This window comes from Callospermophilus lateralis, chromosome 12, assembly GCF_048772815.1.
Source record: "Callospermophilus lateralis isolate mCalLat2 chromosome 12, mCalLat2.hap1, whole genome shotgun sequence".
NCBI lineage: Eukaryota > Metazoa > Chordata > Mammalia > Rodentia > Sciuridae > Callospermophilus > Callospermophilus lateralis.
The window spans coordinates 30,157,152-30,178,480 of NC_135316.1; the positions used below are offsets into that span (position 1 = coordinate 30,157,152).

General features: G+C 31.6%; 1 protein-coding gene across 2 annotated transcripts in view; it reads left to right on the plus strand.

The window, feature by feature from the left end:
* The window catches only part of Nup58 (nucleoporin 58), a 39,001-nt gene extending 19,140 nt beyond the window's left edge, over nt 1-19,861 (plus strand). For both annotated transcript variants that reach the window (XM_076871997.2, XM_076871998.2), the window contains 8 exons: nt 353-527; nt 3,572-3,651; nt 5,544-5,662; nt 6,074-6,156; nt 8,986-9,187; nt 14,859-14,957; nt 16,347-16,442; nt 17,689-19,861. In XM_076871997.2, coding sequence (XP_076728112.1) covers nt 353-527; nt 3,572-3,651; nt 5,544-5,662; nt 6,074-6,156; nt 8,986-9,187; nt 14,859-14,957; nt 16,347-16,442; nt 17,689-17,858 — 1,024 coding nt within the window. In that variant the 3' untranslated portion in view covers nt 17,859-19,861. The remainder of the gene's footprint in view (nt 1-352; nt 528-3,571; nt 3,652-5,543; nt 5,663-6,073; nt 6,157-8,985; nt 9,188-14,858; nt 14,958-16,346; nt 16,443-17,688) is intronic.
* Nucleotides 19,862-21,329: the final 1,468 nt, after the last annotated feature.

Consider the following 21,329-nt stretch of genomic DNA (forward strand, 5'->3'; position numbering starts at 1 on the left):
GCTTCACTTTTGCTTTGAACTCAGAATCCTCCTGCCTCCTCCCGAACCAAAAGGGATTATAGGTTGATCTATTTTGAATTGACTTTTTTGTAGTATGAGAGAGATTTAGGTTCATTCTTCTACATATGCATATATAATTTTCCCAGCACCATTTGTTAAAAACCCTATATTTTCTCCAGTGTATGTTTTTGATGCCTTTGTCAAGGATCAAATGACTGTATTTCTATGGGTTTGTCTTTTTTTTTTTTTTTTTTTGGTATTCCATTGATCCTAAGTGTTTTGTTTTTTGCCAGTACCATAGTTTTTAAATTTATTTATTTATTTATCTATCTATTATTTATTTTTTGTAAAGGAAATTTGTGAAGGAACAAAAACAGGTCCAAGAAGAAATTAGTAGAATGTCTTCAAAAGCAATGCTTAAAGTACAAGAAGATATTAAAGCTCTGAAGCAACTTCTATCATTGGCTGCCAGTGGATTACAGAGAAACACTCTTAATATTGATAAATTGAAAGTAGAAACTGCTCAGGTATACTAAATTACAGCCATTTTACCATAGAATGTTTTGCTTTGTTTTTTTTCCAAAATGGAAATAATGATTTATTTAAAGTTAATACATACATACTGTGAGAAAACCAGGTAGATCATATTTTTTCTTTAAAATATGTTTTTTTGTGATGCTAGAAATTGAACCCAGGGTCTCATGTTTGCCAAACTAGTACTCTACTACTGAGCAATATCCCCAGCCTATCATATATTTTTAAATTACTTTAATAAATAATAGTAGTTACTAGTTTTTATTAATGCTCGCTCTATATAACACTGTATCCTAAGCAATTTATTGATATTTGTTAATCTGCTTTCATTTTCATGGTAGTCCTTTGAAGTAAGGTACTGTTATTCTCATTATGTAAATAAGACAAGAGGCAGAGAACTTTGTTAATAAGTTGAACAGCCTGAATTCAGACCCTGCTGATCTAGTTTGAGTTTATGCCCTTTAACTAATTTGTTTACATAAGTGCCTGCTGACTAAATTGGTCTGTTCATAAGAGAAAGAATACATAGTCAGAAAATGTTTTTAACATATCATTTATTAAATTAAAATTCTATCACGCTTTCATTTCACTGAAGACTTGTTAGTCTTGGTTATATCTTAGTTAATAAAAATCATAATGAGGTTAGTATTTTCTGTCATTCTTGTCTAATTGCTTTTATCCCATGGCCTAATATATAATACATACTAAATAAAATATATAATTCTTTTCTATTGCAGTGAAGAAGAATGATGGTTGATGATTTACTTGGATTTTATATGTCATAATTATAAAACATACTTGATATCATTGTGGCAATCTGGACAACATTCCCTTTAAGTTGTTCCTATCTGTTGATAAACTCCATAGGATATGCCTTTACTGTGAGCTTATCAATGAGTGCTATGCTCATAAGTGATGTTATTTTTTGGTGGGGATATTGGGGATTGAGCTAAGGCACTTGACCGCTAAGCCACTCTCCAGCCCTATTTTGTATTTTATTTAGAGACAGGGTCTCATTGAGTTGCTTAGTGTCTCATTTTTGCTGAGGTTGGCTTTGAACTCTTGCCTCAGACTCCCAAGCCTCTGGGATTATAGGCATGTGCCATTGTGCCCGTCTAGTGATATTGTTATATGTAAAATTTTAAAACATGTCTTCAAGTCAACTATTAGAGAATACCTTTGCTTTTTAAATACCATGTTACTCAAGTAACTATTCTAAACTATTATATTTAAAGAGAATTTTAAGACTTTTGTCTTTTCTCAGATTTCCTGGTCATTTGGAAAATCTCAGATTAAATGTCACATAAATTACATGAAATCATAAATTTTGTATGCAAAATATATGAAATCATGTAAGTTATAAGTAGAAAAATAATGGAACAGACGCAGAGTGAGATGAACTCTGATGGGACCCATTGTAATTCTAAAACTGGATAATTCCATTCACAAATATATGTGGGACACCTGTTATAAGACTTGTTGATCATCTCTAGTAATAAAAAGACAGTGGGGGATAAATGGAATGGTAAAAGATTTAAGAAGAGCAAAAAGGTTTGCAAAGAAAGAGGATAGAGTCAAAGTTTCCTTAAGGATAAATGAACTGAATTTAGAAAACGTTGTAGGCTATATCAAAGAAATTTGATTTATGATTACTATTATTTCCATTATAAAGGAACCTAGTACTCTATGCAGTGTCTAGAGATTTACCAGTTGAAAAACAGTGTTCTGAATCCCTCGTGATGTAGTTATCAATCTTATTTAACCCCAAAATGTTTTCATCAAAGGCAGCCTTTTGGGTAATAGAAACATTCTGTGGTTAGGCATGATGTGAACCAAAATCTTATGGAAGTGAATTCTTTTAATACCTCATTTTTTGGCAAATAACTTGAGTTTAAATAGATGGGGGGGCATAGGGATATGAAAGACAGTGGAATGCAATGGTCATCAAATGGGTACCATGTGGTTCATTTAAGTCAAATTGCTGAGTTTAGCTGTCCAGTCACTTAGTGATTTTTTTTTTTTTTTTTAATCTGTATGTCCAAGCAATGAGGATCAAGAGATCTGGGAGAGAATTAAATCAATCATGTTTAAATAATAGGTATAGTTACAGAGGGCTTAAGTGGATACCTTTATGTTGAGTCTTAAAATGTATGTATTTTACACGCTGGTAGGTAGGAATGAGCAAGGCCAAAGAGGCATGGCGTAGGCATATTTGATTATTTGCAAGCAGTTTAGTATTACAGATGTCTGGGCCTGACAAGAGTCAGTACTTAGAGAGGTGGGTAGGCGTTAGTCTTGAATGGTCCAGAACTGTCCAGGGCTTCTAGGAATAGTAGGAGGTAATAAAAGAATTGAGCTGCCAACATTCAGTTCTCAAGTGTCGTGGCAACATGGCATTAAGCAGATTATGTCTCTAACTCCATTTCTGCATCTATAAAAAGAAAAGCATTTCCTACTTTTACTTTTAAAAAGTAACCAAGGTGGTATAAGTGAACCCTTCAGCATAGATTTTTGTACATAATAAGCTTTGGATGTTAATTGTTGCCCATGTCAGCTTCAAATAGTAGCCCAATCTTTTCACTATAGATGAATTCACGAATTGTTCAGAAACCTTAAAATAGATCAGTTCATTAAAATCTTTTGTTTTTAAATTGCCTATCAGACAAAATCAGATGGGACTGGATTTACCAATGACATTTTTTTTTTTTTAATAGTTGTAGATGGATAGCATGCCTGTATTTATTTATTTAGTTAGTTTTTTATACGGTGCCAAGGATTGGAACCCAGTGCCTCACACATGCTAGGCAAGTGCTCTTACCACTGAGCTACAGCCCTAGCCCAGTTCACTATAATCTTATAAACCTTGTTAAGTTTAATTGTTTGCTCTCAAGAGGTTTTAGAATTTTCTTATAAAGTAACTTTATCCATGGTGTTATTAAAACATGAACTGATATTGAAATCTTAGCTCAGAAATAGTTCGTATTTTTAGCTTAACTCTAAAATGGCTTTTTTGTTTTTTAAACCTTTGACATATTAGGAGTTAAAGAATGCTGAAATAGCTTTAAGAACCCAAAAAACACCACCTGGACTTCAACATGAAAATACAGCTCCTGCTGAGTAAGTTATTGGTTTTTTTAAAAACAAATGTTTCCCATTTTAAGAAAGTATATCAGTAGTAATAATATGATAAGCTAAGACCGTTTCATTTATTACGTGCATATACTGAGTTAATCAACACTTCACACGGACTTTTAAATTGATTTCTAATAACCTTTAAGAGGGTAGTTTAGTGTTTCCTTTTTACTTCAGGATGAGTGAAGGCTAAGATCTGAACTTTAACTCTTTTACTTATTTGCATAAATTTTATTTATTTACATAGCTAATGACATTGAGAATGAAAAATTAGAAAACACAGATAAGTTAGAGAAAAAATTCCACTGGTAATTGAATCATTCCATGTTGTATATCCACCTAGTTTCCATACATGTGGTATAGATTTTTTTCTCTATTTTTCTATCCTACTATATTACTACAGATAATAGCTGATACACACCAGGTATCTCCTATTTGCCAAGCAGTGTGCTCAGCACTGTCTGTGCTTTATCTTATTTTTCACAAAACCTATTATCACTTTTTTACTCCAGTGAGGAGCCAGAGGTGAGTTTTCAGTGGTAGTCTATTTGATTCTTGGTCTTCACTTTTTTTTCTTCTAATTTTTATTATGGTATTATTTCAAACTTACAGAAAAATTTATAAAGAGTGGAGCAAAATTTCTTGTATACATATAATCTAGGCCCCCGTGCATCTCAACACTTTTGCCATATTGGATTTATTCCTCATTCTCTTGCTGTATATATGTTTTATTTCCTTGAACAGTTTGAGTTATTTGCGAACATAATACTTGTTTTGCAAAAATACTTTTGTGTATACTACTACTTTTTTTTTTTTTTTTTTAGTTGCTGATGGACTTTATTGTCTTTTATTTTTATGTGGTGCTGAGGATCGAACCCAGTGCCTCATACATGCTACCACTGAGCCATAACCCCAGCCCTCGTGTATACTTCTTAAAAATTAAGGATAGTCTTTTTTTATTAGAGCATTATAGTTATACAAAATTGGATTTATTTTGAAAAAATCAGATATGCATGGAATTTGATATCAATCTCTGGATAATCTTCTGTACAATAGTATAATTATTAAAATCAGGAACCAATGACAATGTTACATCTGTTGTGTTACTCAGATTAGCATTGGGTATGCTTTCTTGCTGGACTTCTGATATTTTATCCCTCTGTGCTGTTTTTCACACTGCTAATAGGGCTTATTTTGCAAAAAGTTTCATTATGGCCTTTTTTTTTAATAGAAAAACAGATTCCTTATATTACTATAATAGCTTTTAAGTACTGATTGTAAAGTCTGGTTGACAGTTCAGGTTTGGGATTTTTTGTTGTTGTTTTAAGAAATCTTTTTATTTTAAACTTATAGAAAACTTGTGAAAATAGTATTGTAAATAGTTTTCTTATATCTCTTATCTTGCTTCATCTAATGTTAACCTGCTATATATGTACCATTATCAATAATAGGGAAACTGGCATTGATACAGTATTATTTATAAAACCACAAAACGTGCTGGAATTGTACAGTTTTTTTTTCCCTCATTAAATGTAACTTTTTTTTTTCAGGATCTTATTGGGAGTTCACATTGCATTTATTTGCAATTTCTCCTTAATTATTTTCTGTAATAGTTATTCAGTCTGTCTTGTATGACCTTGTTACTTCTAAAGATCATTAACTTATTAACCATAGGTGATTATTTGGATTTGTCTCCCCTGATTAGTAATGATACCTCGATAATTTACAGTGTTTGGGCATTTATTTTAGTGATTGTATCTGTGACATTATTAAACTAATTGAAGAAGTCCTGTTAAAAAGAGAACATTTATTTGGTATTTTAAATATAAAGAAAATAATTTTTAAAAATTTGATTTGTTTTAACACTTTTTTAATAGCTACTTCAGAATCTTGGTTCAGCAATTTGAGGTACAGCTCCAACAGTACAGACAGCAGATTGAAGAACTAGAAAACCATCTTGCCACCCAAGCAAATAATTCACATATAACCCCTCAAGGTAAAATGCTTACTTTGGTGATTTTTTTTGACAGTACTATTACTTTATTTGTAGGAGAAGGAGTAAACCTTGGTTGTATAGGAGATATACAACTACTAATAGTTATTTTTAAAGGGCTGTAAGAAAATTTCCTTAAGTCATTAAATAGATCTTTATTCCTGCAAATATGAAAGACTTTATTATGAATTGTTACGGTGCTGACAAGGGCAGAAATCCTAGAGTCTTTCCACTTCTCCTCACATTACTGATGTTCTTTTTTCAGTCTACTCAATTTGCTCTCTTCTCTAGCCATGGGATCATTGATGAACTTTTTTTTCCTTTAACACAGTAATTGTACCAAAAATTGGTCTCAAATAGTAGAAAAATAAAATTGATTGTTTTATTGTATGGTAACATAATTTTCTTTTATAGATTTGTCAATGGCTATGCAGAAAATTTATCAAACATTTGTAGCTTTAGCTGCACAACTTCAGTCTATTCATGAAAATGTAAAGGTAAGTTTTCAGTGCCAATTTATCTATCCATATACCTAGATCCAACTATTTATTCACTGGGAACATATGGCCATGCTTATTACAGAAATGGCTCAGGCTACATAAAGTAACTATATACTAATATAATCATTGATGAAATCTGTTTACATTGATAAAATCTTTTACCAGAGTCAATTATCCTCGTTACGTTTTTCAGCAATATATTGGAAATAATTATTAGTACACATATTTCCTCAAAATCATTTTTTGTAGTTATGTAGGTCATTGTATGTGCATTCTTTGTTTAACCCATTCTTGGTGATGGACATTTAGATTGTTCCATCTCTTTACCACTGTAAATAATACTATAGAAAGTAAACATTCTCAATAGAAAAATTATTTTTTACACTGACTTAATGTTATGTGTTTAAAAAAATTTTTTGGCATTATTTCTTCTACTTACAGGGAACACTTTGTGTTTATTCAATAATATAAATAATTCATCGCTGAATATCACTCATGTAATGGTAATTTTTAAAATTTATTTAAGTGAAATATTAAATATGGGTGCACTTTTCCTCAGTAACCAATCCAAGTGTAATTAAATTCTTTGAGTCATACATAGTCCAAAAGAACCTTTAATATTCAAAGCATTGAAAGCTGAGTCTAAATAAATTGTGTACAAAAGTTTGAGATTACTAGTATTTTTATGCTTAATCAAATTCGTGGTAACAGAATGTTTTAAAAAGTTAATCCCTTAAATTATGTCATTTTTTTAAATGATAGCATCTTTAGACCTTTCTCTTTAACATTTTAAACTAAATCAAAATTTTTAAATGAAGAATTTTATCAAATTTTCTTGAAAATTTTATCAGTCTATAATGTTACTTTTAATCTTTTAAATTACTGAGCATGATTCTATTTTGGCACTTTGAAGTCTCTCTTGTGCTGATTTTTTTTAAGTACAGCCCAAATGTATACATGCATGTCTTTCTCCTCTCTGGTTTAAAAAACAAGCCTTTTTTGTAATGTGACTATAAACCAGTGAGAATGAAATTTGCGTAAAATAGTCCACTTCATGTCGAATAAACTTAACATGAAAGTTTGAACTATTCTTCTTCTTTAATGATATATTTTTAATATATTACTAAGAACCAAAGACTGTTCTGTGAGCAGGCTTGGTATGTTAGCAGTTGTTTTTAGCTTAGTTTAGTGAGCTGGCTAACTATAAATTTGACTAGTTTATATCTTACAGAACTCTCCCAAGGCTTTTTTTTTTTTTTCCCTCCTCTTTTTTATTAGATAATCTGTTGAAACCAAATGAAAACTGCTTTATCCAACCAGGACTTAGAGGCATTAGCAAATTTGGAAGTTTTAGAAATTAGTTACATAACTCAGTCACATAACTCATGGCTGATGTCTGGTTTTTAAAAATTAATTGCCTTTTTCAGGTCTCCAAAGCAATCATTATATTATTATCTGAAGTAGAAGTAAAATTTATGTGATACTAATGCCATACTTTGGGAATTACCTGGAATTGCACAAGAAAAGGAAGGCTGGATTTGGGGGAGAACAATAATAATGTTTGTTTTTCTTACATTACACGTTCCGCTTCTGACTTCACATTTTGCCCAGTTGTTGGTTCTTAGCAGGTCCATTTTATAATCCATTATAAAGGTAGCAAAGTTTGGAACTGGAGTTTTAAGTACAGACTTCCACACAAAAGGATGATGATAATTTTTAAATACTATTAATAGCAATAAGATTTCAATATGTTGTAGCCTTTCAGTTATTTCTATTAAGAAAAGTAAGAAATGTGAAATTTCAGTCCAAAAAGTGGTAAATAACTATCTAAATAAGACTGTATCTTTAGTGATGTAATAATTCTCATGTAAATTAGAATTATTCCTATTAATGGTCTTAGTATTACTCTGGAGTTACGAACTGTAAGAACTTGAGTCAAGTTTGGATATATCAGCCATCATCATTGTATACTAGTCAAACAATATCGATAAAGTGGAAATCTTGGTTATACCTTCTAACATTCCTCTACTTGAGGTATGACATCTTAGTATGTATCACTCAGGGCTTTTTAAAAAATGTTTTTAAAAAGTACATATTTAGTGTTGGGTTTTAATAAAGGTTATGGAAAGGTTGGACATTTGAGGAAAAATTTTTATGAAAAATGATTAAAAATATCTATTTTGAGTGGGTATACTGGGGATTGTACTTAGGAGTGCTTCACCATTAACTCAATACCACCTCCCACCCTGTTTTTAAATTGTGAGACAGGGTCTTGCTAAATGGTTGAGGGTCTCAATTGCTCAGGCTGCCCTTGAATTTGTAATCCTTCTGCCTGAGCCTCCCAGATTAATAAGATTACAAGTATGCACCACCATTCTAGGCATTAATATTAATTTAAATATTATTCTGCTTACCTAAAATGTAGTAGATTCATTTCGAAATAACAGTCTGATGAAGGCAGAATGTTTTATGTGGCCTATTGTAAAAAGATATGGCAGTGTACAACCAGAGATATGAAAAATTGTACTCTGTGTAATATGAATTGTAATGCATTCCGTTGTCATATATAACAAAATTTAAAAAAAATAAAGTAAAACAGCCTTCTTGCATTTAAAAAAAAAAAAAGACATGGCAAAATGGAATAAAGTATTCAAAGGAAAAACAGAACCGAAATTCACCAATTCCCACATCAATGTGCATTACAGTTTTGGTGGAAATTATAGGCAGTTTCTTAGATCTTTAGTAACTTACTTTGTAGTTATAATCATTTACATATTATCATAGTCAACCTGGAACTTGATTATCCCCCCTCCCCCATTTCTTTAGGTACTCAAAGAACAGTACCTTGGCTACAGAAAAATGTTCTTGGGAGATGCTGTAGATGTATTTGAAGCCAGGCGAGCAGAAGCTAAGAAGTGGCAGAATGCACCCAGAGTTACTACTGGACCAACCCCTTTCAGCACCATGCCAAATGCAGCAGCCGTTGCCATGGCTGCAACACTTACGCAGCAGCAACAGCCTGCTACAGGTCTGAATGCATTCAAGTTATAGCTTCTTACTGTTCAAATGCTGAACATTTATGTGCATTTTTATAAGTCTTCCTTTTGTGTGAGCCCTGAAAAAATTTCTATGAACAGCTGTTTCAGTACAGTCTAAAAATTGTGATCGACACAATTATAAACACACCTGACAAAAAATGCAGGGTAGTCTAGCAATAATTATACATCAGATATTGACTATTGTGAATTAACTCAATGTTATTTGCTGTATTGCTATAAATACCCTTTAGACTATGGTGTTTCACTACTGAATTACATTTAAGAATACCATTAGGTTCTAAAATCGTGATTGTATCATTTTTTGTTTCAAAGTCAGATATAATCCATCCATACGTTGCATTTTTCATGTATGATACTGATAGATGGTGCATTCTGACCTTTTTCATACATAATGATTGCAAAGTACCCACATTCAGGATGCAGTATGATTTTATTGACTGAAGATGTGTTGAAGGTCAGTAGATTTGCTTTATGTACTTTGACAAGAAACAGAATACAGGTCCTATAAGCCAAATTTTGAAGACTATACATATGAGAATTATTTGTTCCTTTTCAAAATAAGGGCTCATGGACATAAAAGAAAGTAGCAAGAGCAGGAAGAGGACGTTTTGATATTTGGATTGCATGTTAAGTAGGAAGTGGGGAGTTGAGCAGATGAAAATAGTGAAATATTAGATCTTTTTAGTCCTTGGTTTAATTCCACTTCTAACCAGAGAAAAAATTTTGTGGTGTAGTTCTACAATGTTTCATTTGGTCCTTGGAAAGTAGGGAAACTTTCCTTATTCATTTTTGTCAGGCTTTAACTTAGGAAACTATACTCCTTATGGATATTGAATTTTTTTCTTTAATCATTAATTTTTTTTTTTTTTTAAAGAGAGAGAGAGGAGAGAGAGAAATTTTAATGTTTTATTTTTTAGTTTTCGGCGGACACAACATCTTTGTATGTGGTGTTGAGAATCGAACCCGGGCCGCACGCATGCCAGGCGAGCGCGCTACCGCTTGAGCCACATCCCCAGCCCTAATCATTAATTTTTGAGGCTTGTTTATTCTACAGCATGTGTCTTCTGAGAATTCCATATAATCTGGCAGTAAATTACAATACAAAAATAGTTTTAAAAATACATATTTAGGTTGCATTCAAGCTGCCTGTACCAGAGAAGCATTTTATGGTAACTGTTGGCAGTTTAATGAATAATTCTTCACATTTGGAGAAAACAGATAATGACTAGATATCAGTAGAGAGTTGATGATGCATCTATGCCAAATCCTCCACATTCCATGGCTGGACACATGTGAATAGTGGCTCACATAGCACTATCTAGTAGCTCTCTAGCTGGCTGGAGTATAGGATTGTATTCTCTCAAGTTATGGAGAGGAAAAATCATAATGGGATTGATTGCTTTGAAGAATCAACCCCCAGATTACAACCATTAGTTCTTAATGATTATTTAACCAGCTAATCAAATCAACCATAGTACCAGTTTACTTTTTAGAGCCAGTATTAATTCTAAAGAAGATCAGATAAGCATGGCTGTGGTTAAGTATTCATTAAATATAATTGATTTCCAATATATTAAAGCTTGAGAAAAGTCAGTTATCTAAAATTACTGTATTCTATGGTAAATAAGTAAACTTGAAGCAAAATTACCTGTTGAGGTTGTTGTGGTTGTTTTGGTTTTTTTTACTTTTTTGAATGTAAACTTAACTAATTTAGAGGAATTGATAGGCTTTCACTCATACATTTTGGGCTCATGGACATAACATGTATGTTCATTCTATAAATATGAGTTCCTCCTATATGCTAGTTTTGGAGGACATAAAAGTAGATGTAGAAATACGATCTTTGCTCTCTGTGGTAGTAGAGAATAATAGCTTAATTTGGAGTAATCATTCTGAGGAGCTTTTTGCTTTTATACTTTAATTTTATCTGTGAGTTTTGCCAAGTTGGTAAGTTTTTTTGTTTTCTCTTTTGCCAGGGGAAATCTTAAGACTTTAGTGTTCTTGCAATTTTAGAGCCTTTAGGAGCTTTCTGATAACGTGGCAGGAATCAGAATGTTTTAGCCTTAACAGTCTTACAGTATTATTACTTTTGAGTTGTTTGAATTTCTAGAACTGAAAAGTTACAGAAGTGACAATAATCTTGTATTATGTCTTTCCCTTTTGTTTCTCTAAAGGTCTCCCAGGCTCTGTAGTTCATTCCTTTATACCTTCCCATTCAGAATGCCAGTGGTTTTAGTCACCAGTCATGTCATCCTGATTATGACATTTATAAGCTCTGTTGGTTAAATAACAGTTTTATGAGTTACAGCCCACTTAGTAATGTCCCTATTTATTGCATTTATATTTTGTGTCCAAGGAGTTATTCCTTGTGCCTTGATACTTTCATGAAATCTTTTAAGTGCCAATAACAAATTCTAGACCATCTAGATGAAGTGAGATAGAACTTGTGCACTGTTTTTATACATCACTGTTGATCAAGGTTTGAGTTATCAGAAGATTTGGTTTTATTTGCATATAGATTCTTGATTTCATTAGAAATATGGCACAGAACAGATAGCTTTTCTTAAACTACTGGTTTCTGAATGTTTCTGTTGTCTTAGAGTCAGGGGTTGGACTTATGACTTATTGAACCTTCAGCTTTTTTTTTTTTTTTTTTTAATGTTTTGGGGATATCCAGGTTCTCATTCATATTAAACACACACTTTACCACTGAGCTACACTCCCAGAGTCCAATTTTTTTTTTTTTTTTAATGAAACAATATACAATAGGACTTAGGTATGTGTGATTTATGGTGGTTTGTTCTGAAGCCTGAAGAAAATTGCTGAAAGACCAGCAGGCTATTTAAGTACGAAATGAGTATCAGTACATTGATAAGTTACATGTTGGCAGATCTTTAGTATACTTGTTCACAAATGCCTCAAGTCTCCTACAAAGACATTTACATTAGGCTGTTCAGTATAATTTTAATTTAGGATGGATTTTTAAAGTATCGTACTAGGATTGGATTTTGCCATTGTGTTTTGACCAACGTTCTTGATGCTTACCTCATGATTTTTCTCATGTGACTTAACTGCTTTTTTTAAGGAGAGCTTAATTAGAAATTCCTACTTTCTAGCTTTTAGTGACAGTCTGGATATTTAAGGTGTAGTGTTAAATAGGGAACTTTAAGTATTTTATCCTAGTTTCTTGTGGTTTTGTGATTTTGTTGTATTCAATAACCAAAGGAATGTTCCCCATCAAATAAGTAAGTAAAGTTTTCAAACTGGGGAAAAGGCATTTTTGGTTTTTTAAGAAAAATTATTATTTAAAAAAATGACTTAGGAATTAACTATACTAACTACATTAGGTATTTTTAGTGACCATAGAAGATTATAAAAAAAAAAAAGTTTTAGCACTTTAGTCTTTTTCCTGTGAATGCAGTTTTACTTTTAAGAAAGAAAGTAGAATTTATTCTGGAAAATATGAATGACAGTGCTAAATCTCATTTTGTTGTGTGTGAATATATCTTATGGTAACTTTTGTAAAATGTTACTCTACATAAAGATTTCACTTTGGGCAGTCATTGGTATATATTACTATTAACTTGGTTTTATTTATGGAACTAAGAGCCTCTCATTAAATGATTATTCAGATTTTAAAGCAGACTTGAATTGTTTACCTAACTTTTGCCTGAAAGATTTTGATTCTGCTTTCTAATAGTGAAACTAATATATATGGTGGCCAGAGTGTAATATATGCTAATACTTTGGCATGGGAGATATTTATGATGAGTTTTTACTATTAAAAAATGTTATACATTTGCCTACTAGTTTTATAAATGATGTTGCCTTCAAAATTTGTATGAAGGTCCAAAACTCAAACTATCTGTTGTGCAATGGAAAGTCTTGTCATTGTTAGCTATATGAGTTCTTGATATCCTGAATATTGATGATTAGAGAAACTATGTTCTGTTGCTCTTAAAAACAGACCCACACACAACAACAACAACAACAAAAAAACATGCTATTTGAGTAACTCTTATGACTTATAAGGCTGAGGGCTGTGGTGTGCATTGTTCTTTAGGGTCTTCCACCAGCAGTGCCTCCTTTTAACATGTGACACTTAAGTCTCTCTATGTTAAAGAAACTGGACATGTGTTTTCTACATATTATTTTTGGTAGGAATAAAAAAAGGTAATATGCTTATTTTCTTTTTTCTATAGTAACATTTTACAAAAGAGCTGCTAGGCAGGTATTATATTCTCAAATTGATCTCAAACTGGATGTAAAAGCTTAAATCCTTTTTTATTTATTTTTTTAATAGTAGTGTAAGAACTCTGGCCGCTATTAGTTATTAATCTTTATTTTCTGGATAGAAGCTATTTGAAAAGTCCAGTTTCTGTCCCAGTGTGTAGCAAAATGTAGTTCCTCGTTTTTTTGTTTTTCTTTTTTTTGTTTTGTTTTTTAATACTTTATAGTTTTACACTACCTTTTGAATATACAAACCTCATTCATCATTGAACAACTTGAAGGCTTTGATTTCTTTAAAAATTTAAATTTTAAGATCTATTACTTTGGCATTCCCTCAACTTTTGAGATGCACTGATCACTGTGCTTGAAAAAGACAAGACTGAAGATTGTACTATGAAATCTATTGAGTAATTTTCATAAATTATTTATCAAATGAGATTTTTAGATTTTTGTATTCTGCTTAGCTTAAAAAAAAAAATAGTAGTTAAAAAGAGAGGCTAGTAAGTTTGATGCTATTTTTGCCAGACAAACTTAGCCGAAATCTTTAAAGTAACAGATGGGAAAAGGATGACTAATCGTTCTGTATCTGAGTACATTTCCCAAAATGTTGGAAAGAAGCTTCTGAATTGAAATCTTGAATGTATTGAATTTGTCAAGGTACACAGCGGTGCCTTTGTAAATGTTCATTATCTTATTTAATCAGGTGATAAGTGGTGTAATGTAGCTTGAGCTGAAGAATAGAACTCAGTTATCACTTTTTGTGAACAAGTTGGAATTGTCATGTTACTGTGTAATTGGTTTGCTTTAAAATGAACAATAAATTTAATAAAATAAATCATTGTCTTGTTTTTTATCTATTTATTGTATATATCATTTATATCATAACAAATCATGCCTAGTTTTTTGGGTACTTTTATGAAGTAACATGATAGTTTTGCCATGTTAGTGTCAGTCTCTTTTGATCAATTGAGACTTGACTCTAACACTAAGGAACTTGTTTGGAAAAAAAAAAAAGAATAAAAGCCTTTACTGATTACACCAGTTTTATCAGAGAACAAGTGGGGAGATCTAAAATAGTTCTATAAGTAAATCTAAACTATAATTTATGATATGTTAAAAACAAATTATTTCATCTATTAAACTAACATTTTTCATTTTGGTTAGCCTTTTAATAGTTATAGTTCCGAGCAGGTTAATTAAAAAGAGTTTTTTTTTTTTTTTTTGATAGGTAAATCACTTTGAACAGATAAGTTAGGTCAGAAAGACATCTTGAAAACAAAGTTTTAACAAATGGAATTGTTAAAAGTAATCACTGTTCAGTTTTAAAATAATTTCATAAAGGAACTTTAATCTTGAAAGAGTAAGGCAAATTTGTTTTTCCCCCCCATTTTTTTTTTTTTTTTATACCAGGGCCACAGCCATCTCTGGGAGTTAGTTTTGGAACACCATTCGGCTCAGGTATTGGCACTGGCTTGCAATCAAGTGGCTTAGGTTCTTCAAACCTTGGAGGTACACTTTAACTTTTCTAATATTTCATTGAAGTATTATACATTTGAATTTATACTAGCCTGTAAAATAGTTTCTAAGAAGATCCTCTGCTGTTTTGGAAGTTTCCATCTGGCAAAAATGATTCTCCAAACACAATCATTGCTTTCTAGTATTAGATTTAGAACTCAAAAAATCATTCCATCTTCTGTGATTAGTAAATATTAAAAAGTATTAAAATTAAGTGGTAGGGATGTTTATATTTTCAAATCACTATGCTGATATGAACTTGAATTACTTAGTTTTAATTTTAATTTAAAAATTTGTCTTAATTTTTGGAATCCAATCAACTTCTAGATGTCATAACAGTCTCTAATCATTATCTTTTTTTCTGGAGCACTTTAAAAATGGGGAATTAATTTTATTATAACTTAAACAGCTTGACTTCTTCCATTTCTAAACAGTTTTGGCATACTTGTATACATACGCAGTTGAACTTATGGTAGTTTCATAATTTAATTAGGTAAGTTCTCTGCAAAAGCATCATGCTGAATACAGATAGATACATTCACAGTTCTTTGGATAATTGAAAGTTGATTGTATTTTGACAAAAGCATTGTAATGTAATGAATAAGGTTCCCTTATTTCCACTAAAATAGAACAGAGAAGACTTATAAATTATTTCTTATTATTTAATAGACTTTTCTATATTAGGAATTACTAGAATCATGATAGGCATCATAATTTATATGATTTATAATCCAGTTTGCTATTAAGATTCATAGGTAGTGATAACTGTCAGTCTCAGTAGTTTAGATAAGATATAGCGTAGCCTAAAAAGAATTTGAATTTTATTTACATAGAGCATCTGGGAAACTGTTCTTCAAATACATAGAATCTCTTCATGAACTTTGTGATAAAAGTTATTTTAAGTTTTGAAAACTATTACGAGGAAAAATATGCTGCTCTCTCCTCCAGTTTCTCATTGTTAACATTATCAATAGATGGCACAAATCTGTTATGGAGTAGATTTAAAGTGATAGACTGTTATGTAGTTAGTTTTTCAAAGTAAAGATTTTTTAATTAACCAAAAATGTTTGGTAAAGGGCTGAGTAAAATTATCTTGTGGTATACATTATTATGTATGTCATGCATATTTGTGAATTTAGTCAGTCCCCCCCCAAAAAAAGTAACCCTCAAGTAGATATGTTCATAACTGTTTAAAAAATCATATTTGAACGATCGATAAAAATTTCTAGAACATTTAGAGGAAAAAATAATCTGTTTCTTAATAAAGGCATGTTTTTCAACAGTGTTTTTGTTAGACCTTTGATAATTTTTGGTTTTATTGTGTGTAACCTTTAACCTGTGTTTTATGTACCATTGTATATTTCTCTATTACCCTTCCATTAGGATTTGGAACTAGCTCTGGTTTTGGATGCAGCACCACAGGGGCCTCCACATTTGGATTTGGAGCAACAAATAAACCCTCAGGAAGTCTTAGTGCAGGTTTGTGTGTTTCTACCTGAATTCCAGGTGAATTTAAAGGTGGAAATTATTTAACTTAAAAGTGTAAGTGTTGTTATTTCCAGTAATCCAAAAAGATCCCTGATTCATTTTTTTTTACTCCCTGGATGAAGCATGCAAGCCTGACTAATTATGTAGCTGTCTTTTTTATGAACTAAAGGACAGGTATATGAAATATTTCTGACAAATCTTCATAGTTTGATTTATATATAAATGTATATTCTGTACCTAAATATAGATTCATGGTTAAGCAGTTTTCTTCATTATTGCAGAAATGAACTTATCATTGTGAAAGTTTAACCTGGTTTTTGTTTTGTTTTTAATCATTGTTCATCCAGGAAAGCCATTTAGAATAAGAGTTGTTCTTTAGAATAAGAGTTTTTCTTTAAATCCCTCCAATTTTAAGAATGCCACTGTCTTACAAAAAGGATTAATTTTATTCTTTGTTTCTAAAATAGATAAAATCTTTTGACTTTTCCAGTGGAAAATTCCAAATTTCATCTATTTTACATTTACTCTTTATTTAAAAATAATGGCTTGTTTGAATGTGCAGTACTTGGGGATAAATATGTCCAAAATAACAACATAACACTGTTAAACACGTGTTTAATTTCAGGGAATTTGAAGGAAGTTCTGCTTATGTTGAGTAGTGTTTAAAATTAGTAGTTCCAGTTGTGTTAAGATGTATACTTCAATGGTATTAAAACTGTAATCTAAATATTGTTTTAGTTAACTAGTTAGTAATAGTACTTGATCTCAATTATACAGGGTCTTATCTAAAATGAAAACAATAAGTATTGCTCTTTGATGTGTCCTCTGTCTTGAACATTGTGAGTTGAGGCTTTCTTGGAGAGTTTGGGATTGCTGATGTTGCTCTACTTGATGACAAAGTGGTTTTGGTGGGGCCGAGGAGGAAGACGCCTTGACTTATTTAATTAGTGGAAAAGTTTTTTGGCAACTTGAAGTATTCTATAGATTTCAGTTATTCGTGCTAATGTTTCACCTTGGGCCTGTATCACTAAACCTCTGGCTTTCAAGATGCCACTTAGGTGTTAGCTAAGTTATTTTCCTATGAAATTCCATGTTAGAAATTCAGGGGCCTAAGATATTTGCTGTTCTTACAAATTATGTATTCTTTCAGATAGAAGTTTACTGCTCATCCCCATTTTCTGTATTTGTGTTTTATGATTTGATTTCTGATATGAATATTTTCTTCCCTAAACATAAGGCTTTGGCAGCTCAAGTACATCTGGGTTTAACTTCAGCAATCCTGGCATCACGGCATCAGCTGGTTTGACATTTGGGGTGTCCAATCCTGCCTCTGCAGGTTTTGGAACAGGAGGACAACTCCTTCAGTTGAAGAAACCTCCAGCTGGAAACAAAAGAGGAAAAAGATAAACATATGGGTTGATGTATTAAGAGAATCCTCAGCAGCACCGTTCATTCTGAATCTATTTTTCTAATGATGCATTAATTAAATTGCATCCCAGGAGATTTATAAAGTTTTGATATTTTTCCCTACTCTGGAATTTGAACTTTGTTTGCCATACTGAACATCTCTTTCTTGTGAATTTGAACTCCAGTTGTGGTGGGTTTTGTTTTGGTTTTTTTGTCTCCCCCTCCCCATTATTTTTGATTCTCCGTGTAAGAAATGTTGTGATTACATCACTAATAGTAGTTTTAAAAAATTAACCTAACGCCTATTATTTAACCTAGTGTTAATAGCAATGTTTTTGTTGATAAGGTTTACATTATGTGAATATATGCACATTGGTTTCTTATACCGGTGGTATGAATTCTAGGGCCTATAATAGTAGTTTGTTAAAGGCCTTTTGAACTACACTGCAGGGCATCTTGTGAATATGTATGTAAATATACAGAATAGAACACACAATTGTGTGTGCATATGAAATATATATTTACAGATCTACAACTTTTGCCTCAGACTGTTCCCCTTTTTTAAGGGTATTCGATTTTTCACCTAAAAGCTTCAAATCCTCACTGCTTATGGAATGATGAGCTACAGGTACCCTGTCATTTCATTTGTTTGCTTAAAGATTTATTAAATGGTTACTGATATAGTTTGACCAACTCAATTTCATTGTCCCAGTCTTATCCATTTTGTTTCCTCCTATCCTTTAGCAGCTACTCTGAATGAGGAATGCTGTAAGACTCATCAAACAGAATTTAACAATTTTTATTATCCTATAATAGTTTCATATTGCTTTTATGAGATCTTTTTTCATATAAGATGGACCTTCAGGAGCATATTTGAACTCCAGACTAGTGTTCTGGGGGCAAAGAGCTATTAAGCCAAATTGACTCTATGCAGGTGAAGGATGCACTATTATTTTAATGAGAACTTTTCTAGCTATTCCAATACAGAGTTCTTTCTTATAGGGCTAATGATATTGACACCAAATGGAGTGGCTTTGTAGCCTCTTAATGTCTTAAGTAAGTGCTTAACTTGGAATAGAGAAACAATATATTTTAAGAAAGAAAAATATTCTTTATAGCAACTATAAACAATCCCCAGTTTTAACAGTGAACACAGCTCCAGGTAATAATGCATAGGCATGTTAAGTTGCATCTGTGTAATACTGTCTATATTAGTATTAGTGGTGTCAAGTAGATAAAAAGAGAACATTGGAAAGAGAACTGCCTTAGCCATGATTTCAGAGAGAAAACATTAGGTAGACCTATTTATCTTTCAAGTACAGTTTTCAGATGGGCTGTAAACATGGAATTTCATTGAAAATAGTTTAATTTTTTATATAGAAGTTTTTGTACATAAATGTGCATCAGTGAATATTTTCAGAATCATTTTCACCAACGCACCTTTTTTCTAAAATAGTATTGCATATATAAATATATATATATACACACACACACACACATATATATATATTTTAGTATAATGCTAGTTGGGTTTGATTATAAAACTGTTGTCAAATCTGTTTTATTTATCTGCATATAGCAATGATTAGCTTTTTTGAATTGATCTTTTGTTTTTCTGTGTCTTGCATTAAAATTAGGAAAATTATTTTGTCTCTGAGCACTAAACATGTTTTTATTCTTGCATATTTCTCTATTACTGCAATCCCCAGATCCAGATCATGGGGGAGCTTAGGAAAAAAAGGTGTGATTTTGTTTTGAATTACTGTCAGAGTTACATACAGTTCTCTGTAACTTTTTTTTTTTAAGGACCTTGCATTGTTATGCAAAAATCTGAATATTTATATTTCTTGTTTTTTTTCTCATACATTTTACATTTTAATATGTGGAACCACTGGAAATTTGTAACAGATTAATTTGTGATGGCAGTTTTAAGTGTGTTGTCATTGTCTCCATTGTCTTCACTTTGTCTAGAGCCTATTATTATGGAAACAATAAAATTTATTGTGTCGGTTGCTTTGAATCTTTATAGGTGTCAATAATTGTTCTTACTATGTAATTTTATTATTTCTTTTTTAAGTAATTTTTAGTATGTTTCTTATCATATACATCTCTCTTTAACAGGTCTAAACACAAGATAGTAAGTTCTTTTCACTTTTATCTTCTCAAAATTACAAAAACATTAACATTTTAGTTACATCGAAGAATATTGAGTAAGCAGCAAGGACTCCTTCAGTTCACAGGCCCAATCCCAGTCCTTCCCCAGAATGTCAACTCTAAAGGTTTGGTGTATATCCTTGCAAATCCTTCTAAAAAAATGCCTTTTTTTCAACATATATGTATAAACACTCTTTTCTCCTTTCTCCCCTTTTTAAAAGATTTTTTTTTTCTTATATTGTATCATTTTTTTTTCAGATCCTCCTTTAATCAGTGGGTTTAAAAAACCTATACATAGTCTGTGACTTGCTTGTTTTCCCTTAGTGGTGTATGATCAATATCTTTCCATGTCACCCATGTAGATTTATGTTTTACATACTATCCCACAGTGGATGTCCAACGATCTCTTCAGCTATTCCCTGTTATGGACAGTTAGGTTCTTTCCACTTTCACAGAAGTTGAAGTGAGTGTACTTGTTTGTGGCTTTTTGTGCTCATGTTAATGTTTCTTTGGGATGATTCTGAAAGAGGAATTGCTGAAAGAGCATATAAATTGTATGCTTTCATGTCAGACTGTCTTCCAAAGGTACTATATAAATATACACTGCTACCATTATGTATCCTAGCATTTGCAGTATTCCAAGTTCTCAATCCTATTAATATTTTCTAACCTAATAATCCTAATAAATACTTGTGAGGTTGAACTTTTAAATGTGTGTATATACATGTACATAAGCTAATTGCATGTTATAGCCTTTGTCTAGGTTATTTAGGAATTTTTGTTTCTTAGTTATTTGTTGGAGTACTGTTAATGGATATTGTTATTTTTCCTGTGAGATATCTGCAGTCAGCTGGGTTCAGAACCCTCCCTTGTCCCCACATGATACGGGGCAAGTTAACTTTTTTAGTCAAACTTTAATATACCATTTTGTCAAGTTTGATTTTTCTTTAAAAATAATTTTGTGTAAATTCAATAAACATTTATTGAATTTACACACAATTATTATTATTATGATCTGGGGGAGAATTGACATTTTAGTATAACATAATATATGCACTAATGAAGCTTATAATTCTTTTTTTTTTTTTTTAAATATTCCTTCAGTAAGATTTTGCAGTTTTTGTAGATCCTTGGTTGGTTGTTTTCCCTGATACCTTGATTTCATTCGAGGTGGGTTTTTATCCTGCAGCAGGTACAACAAGTTATTTGAATTATAAGACCCTCTACCTCAGATTTTCTTGAACGCCTGCCTTGTATAGAGAGGATCTTGTTACCTAATAATTAGCCTGTTTTGGTATACTTCAGAAAGTGCAGTGC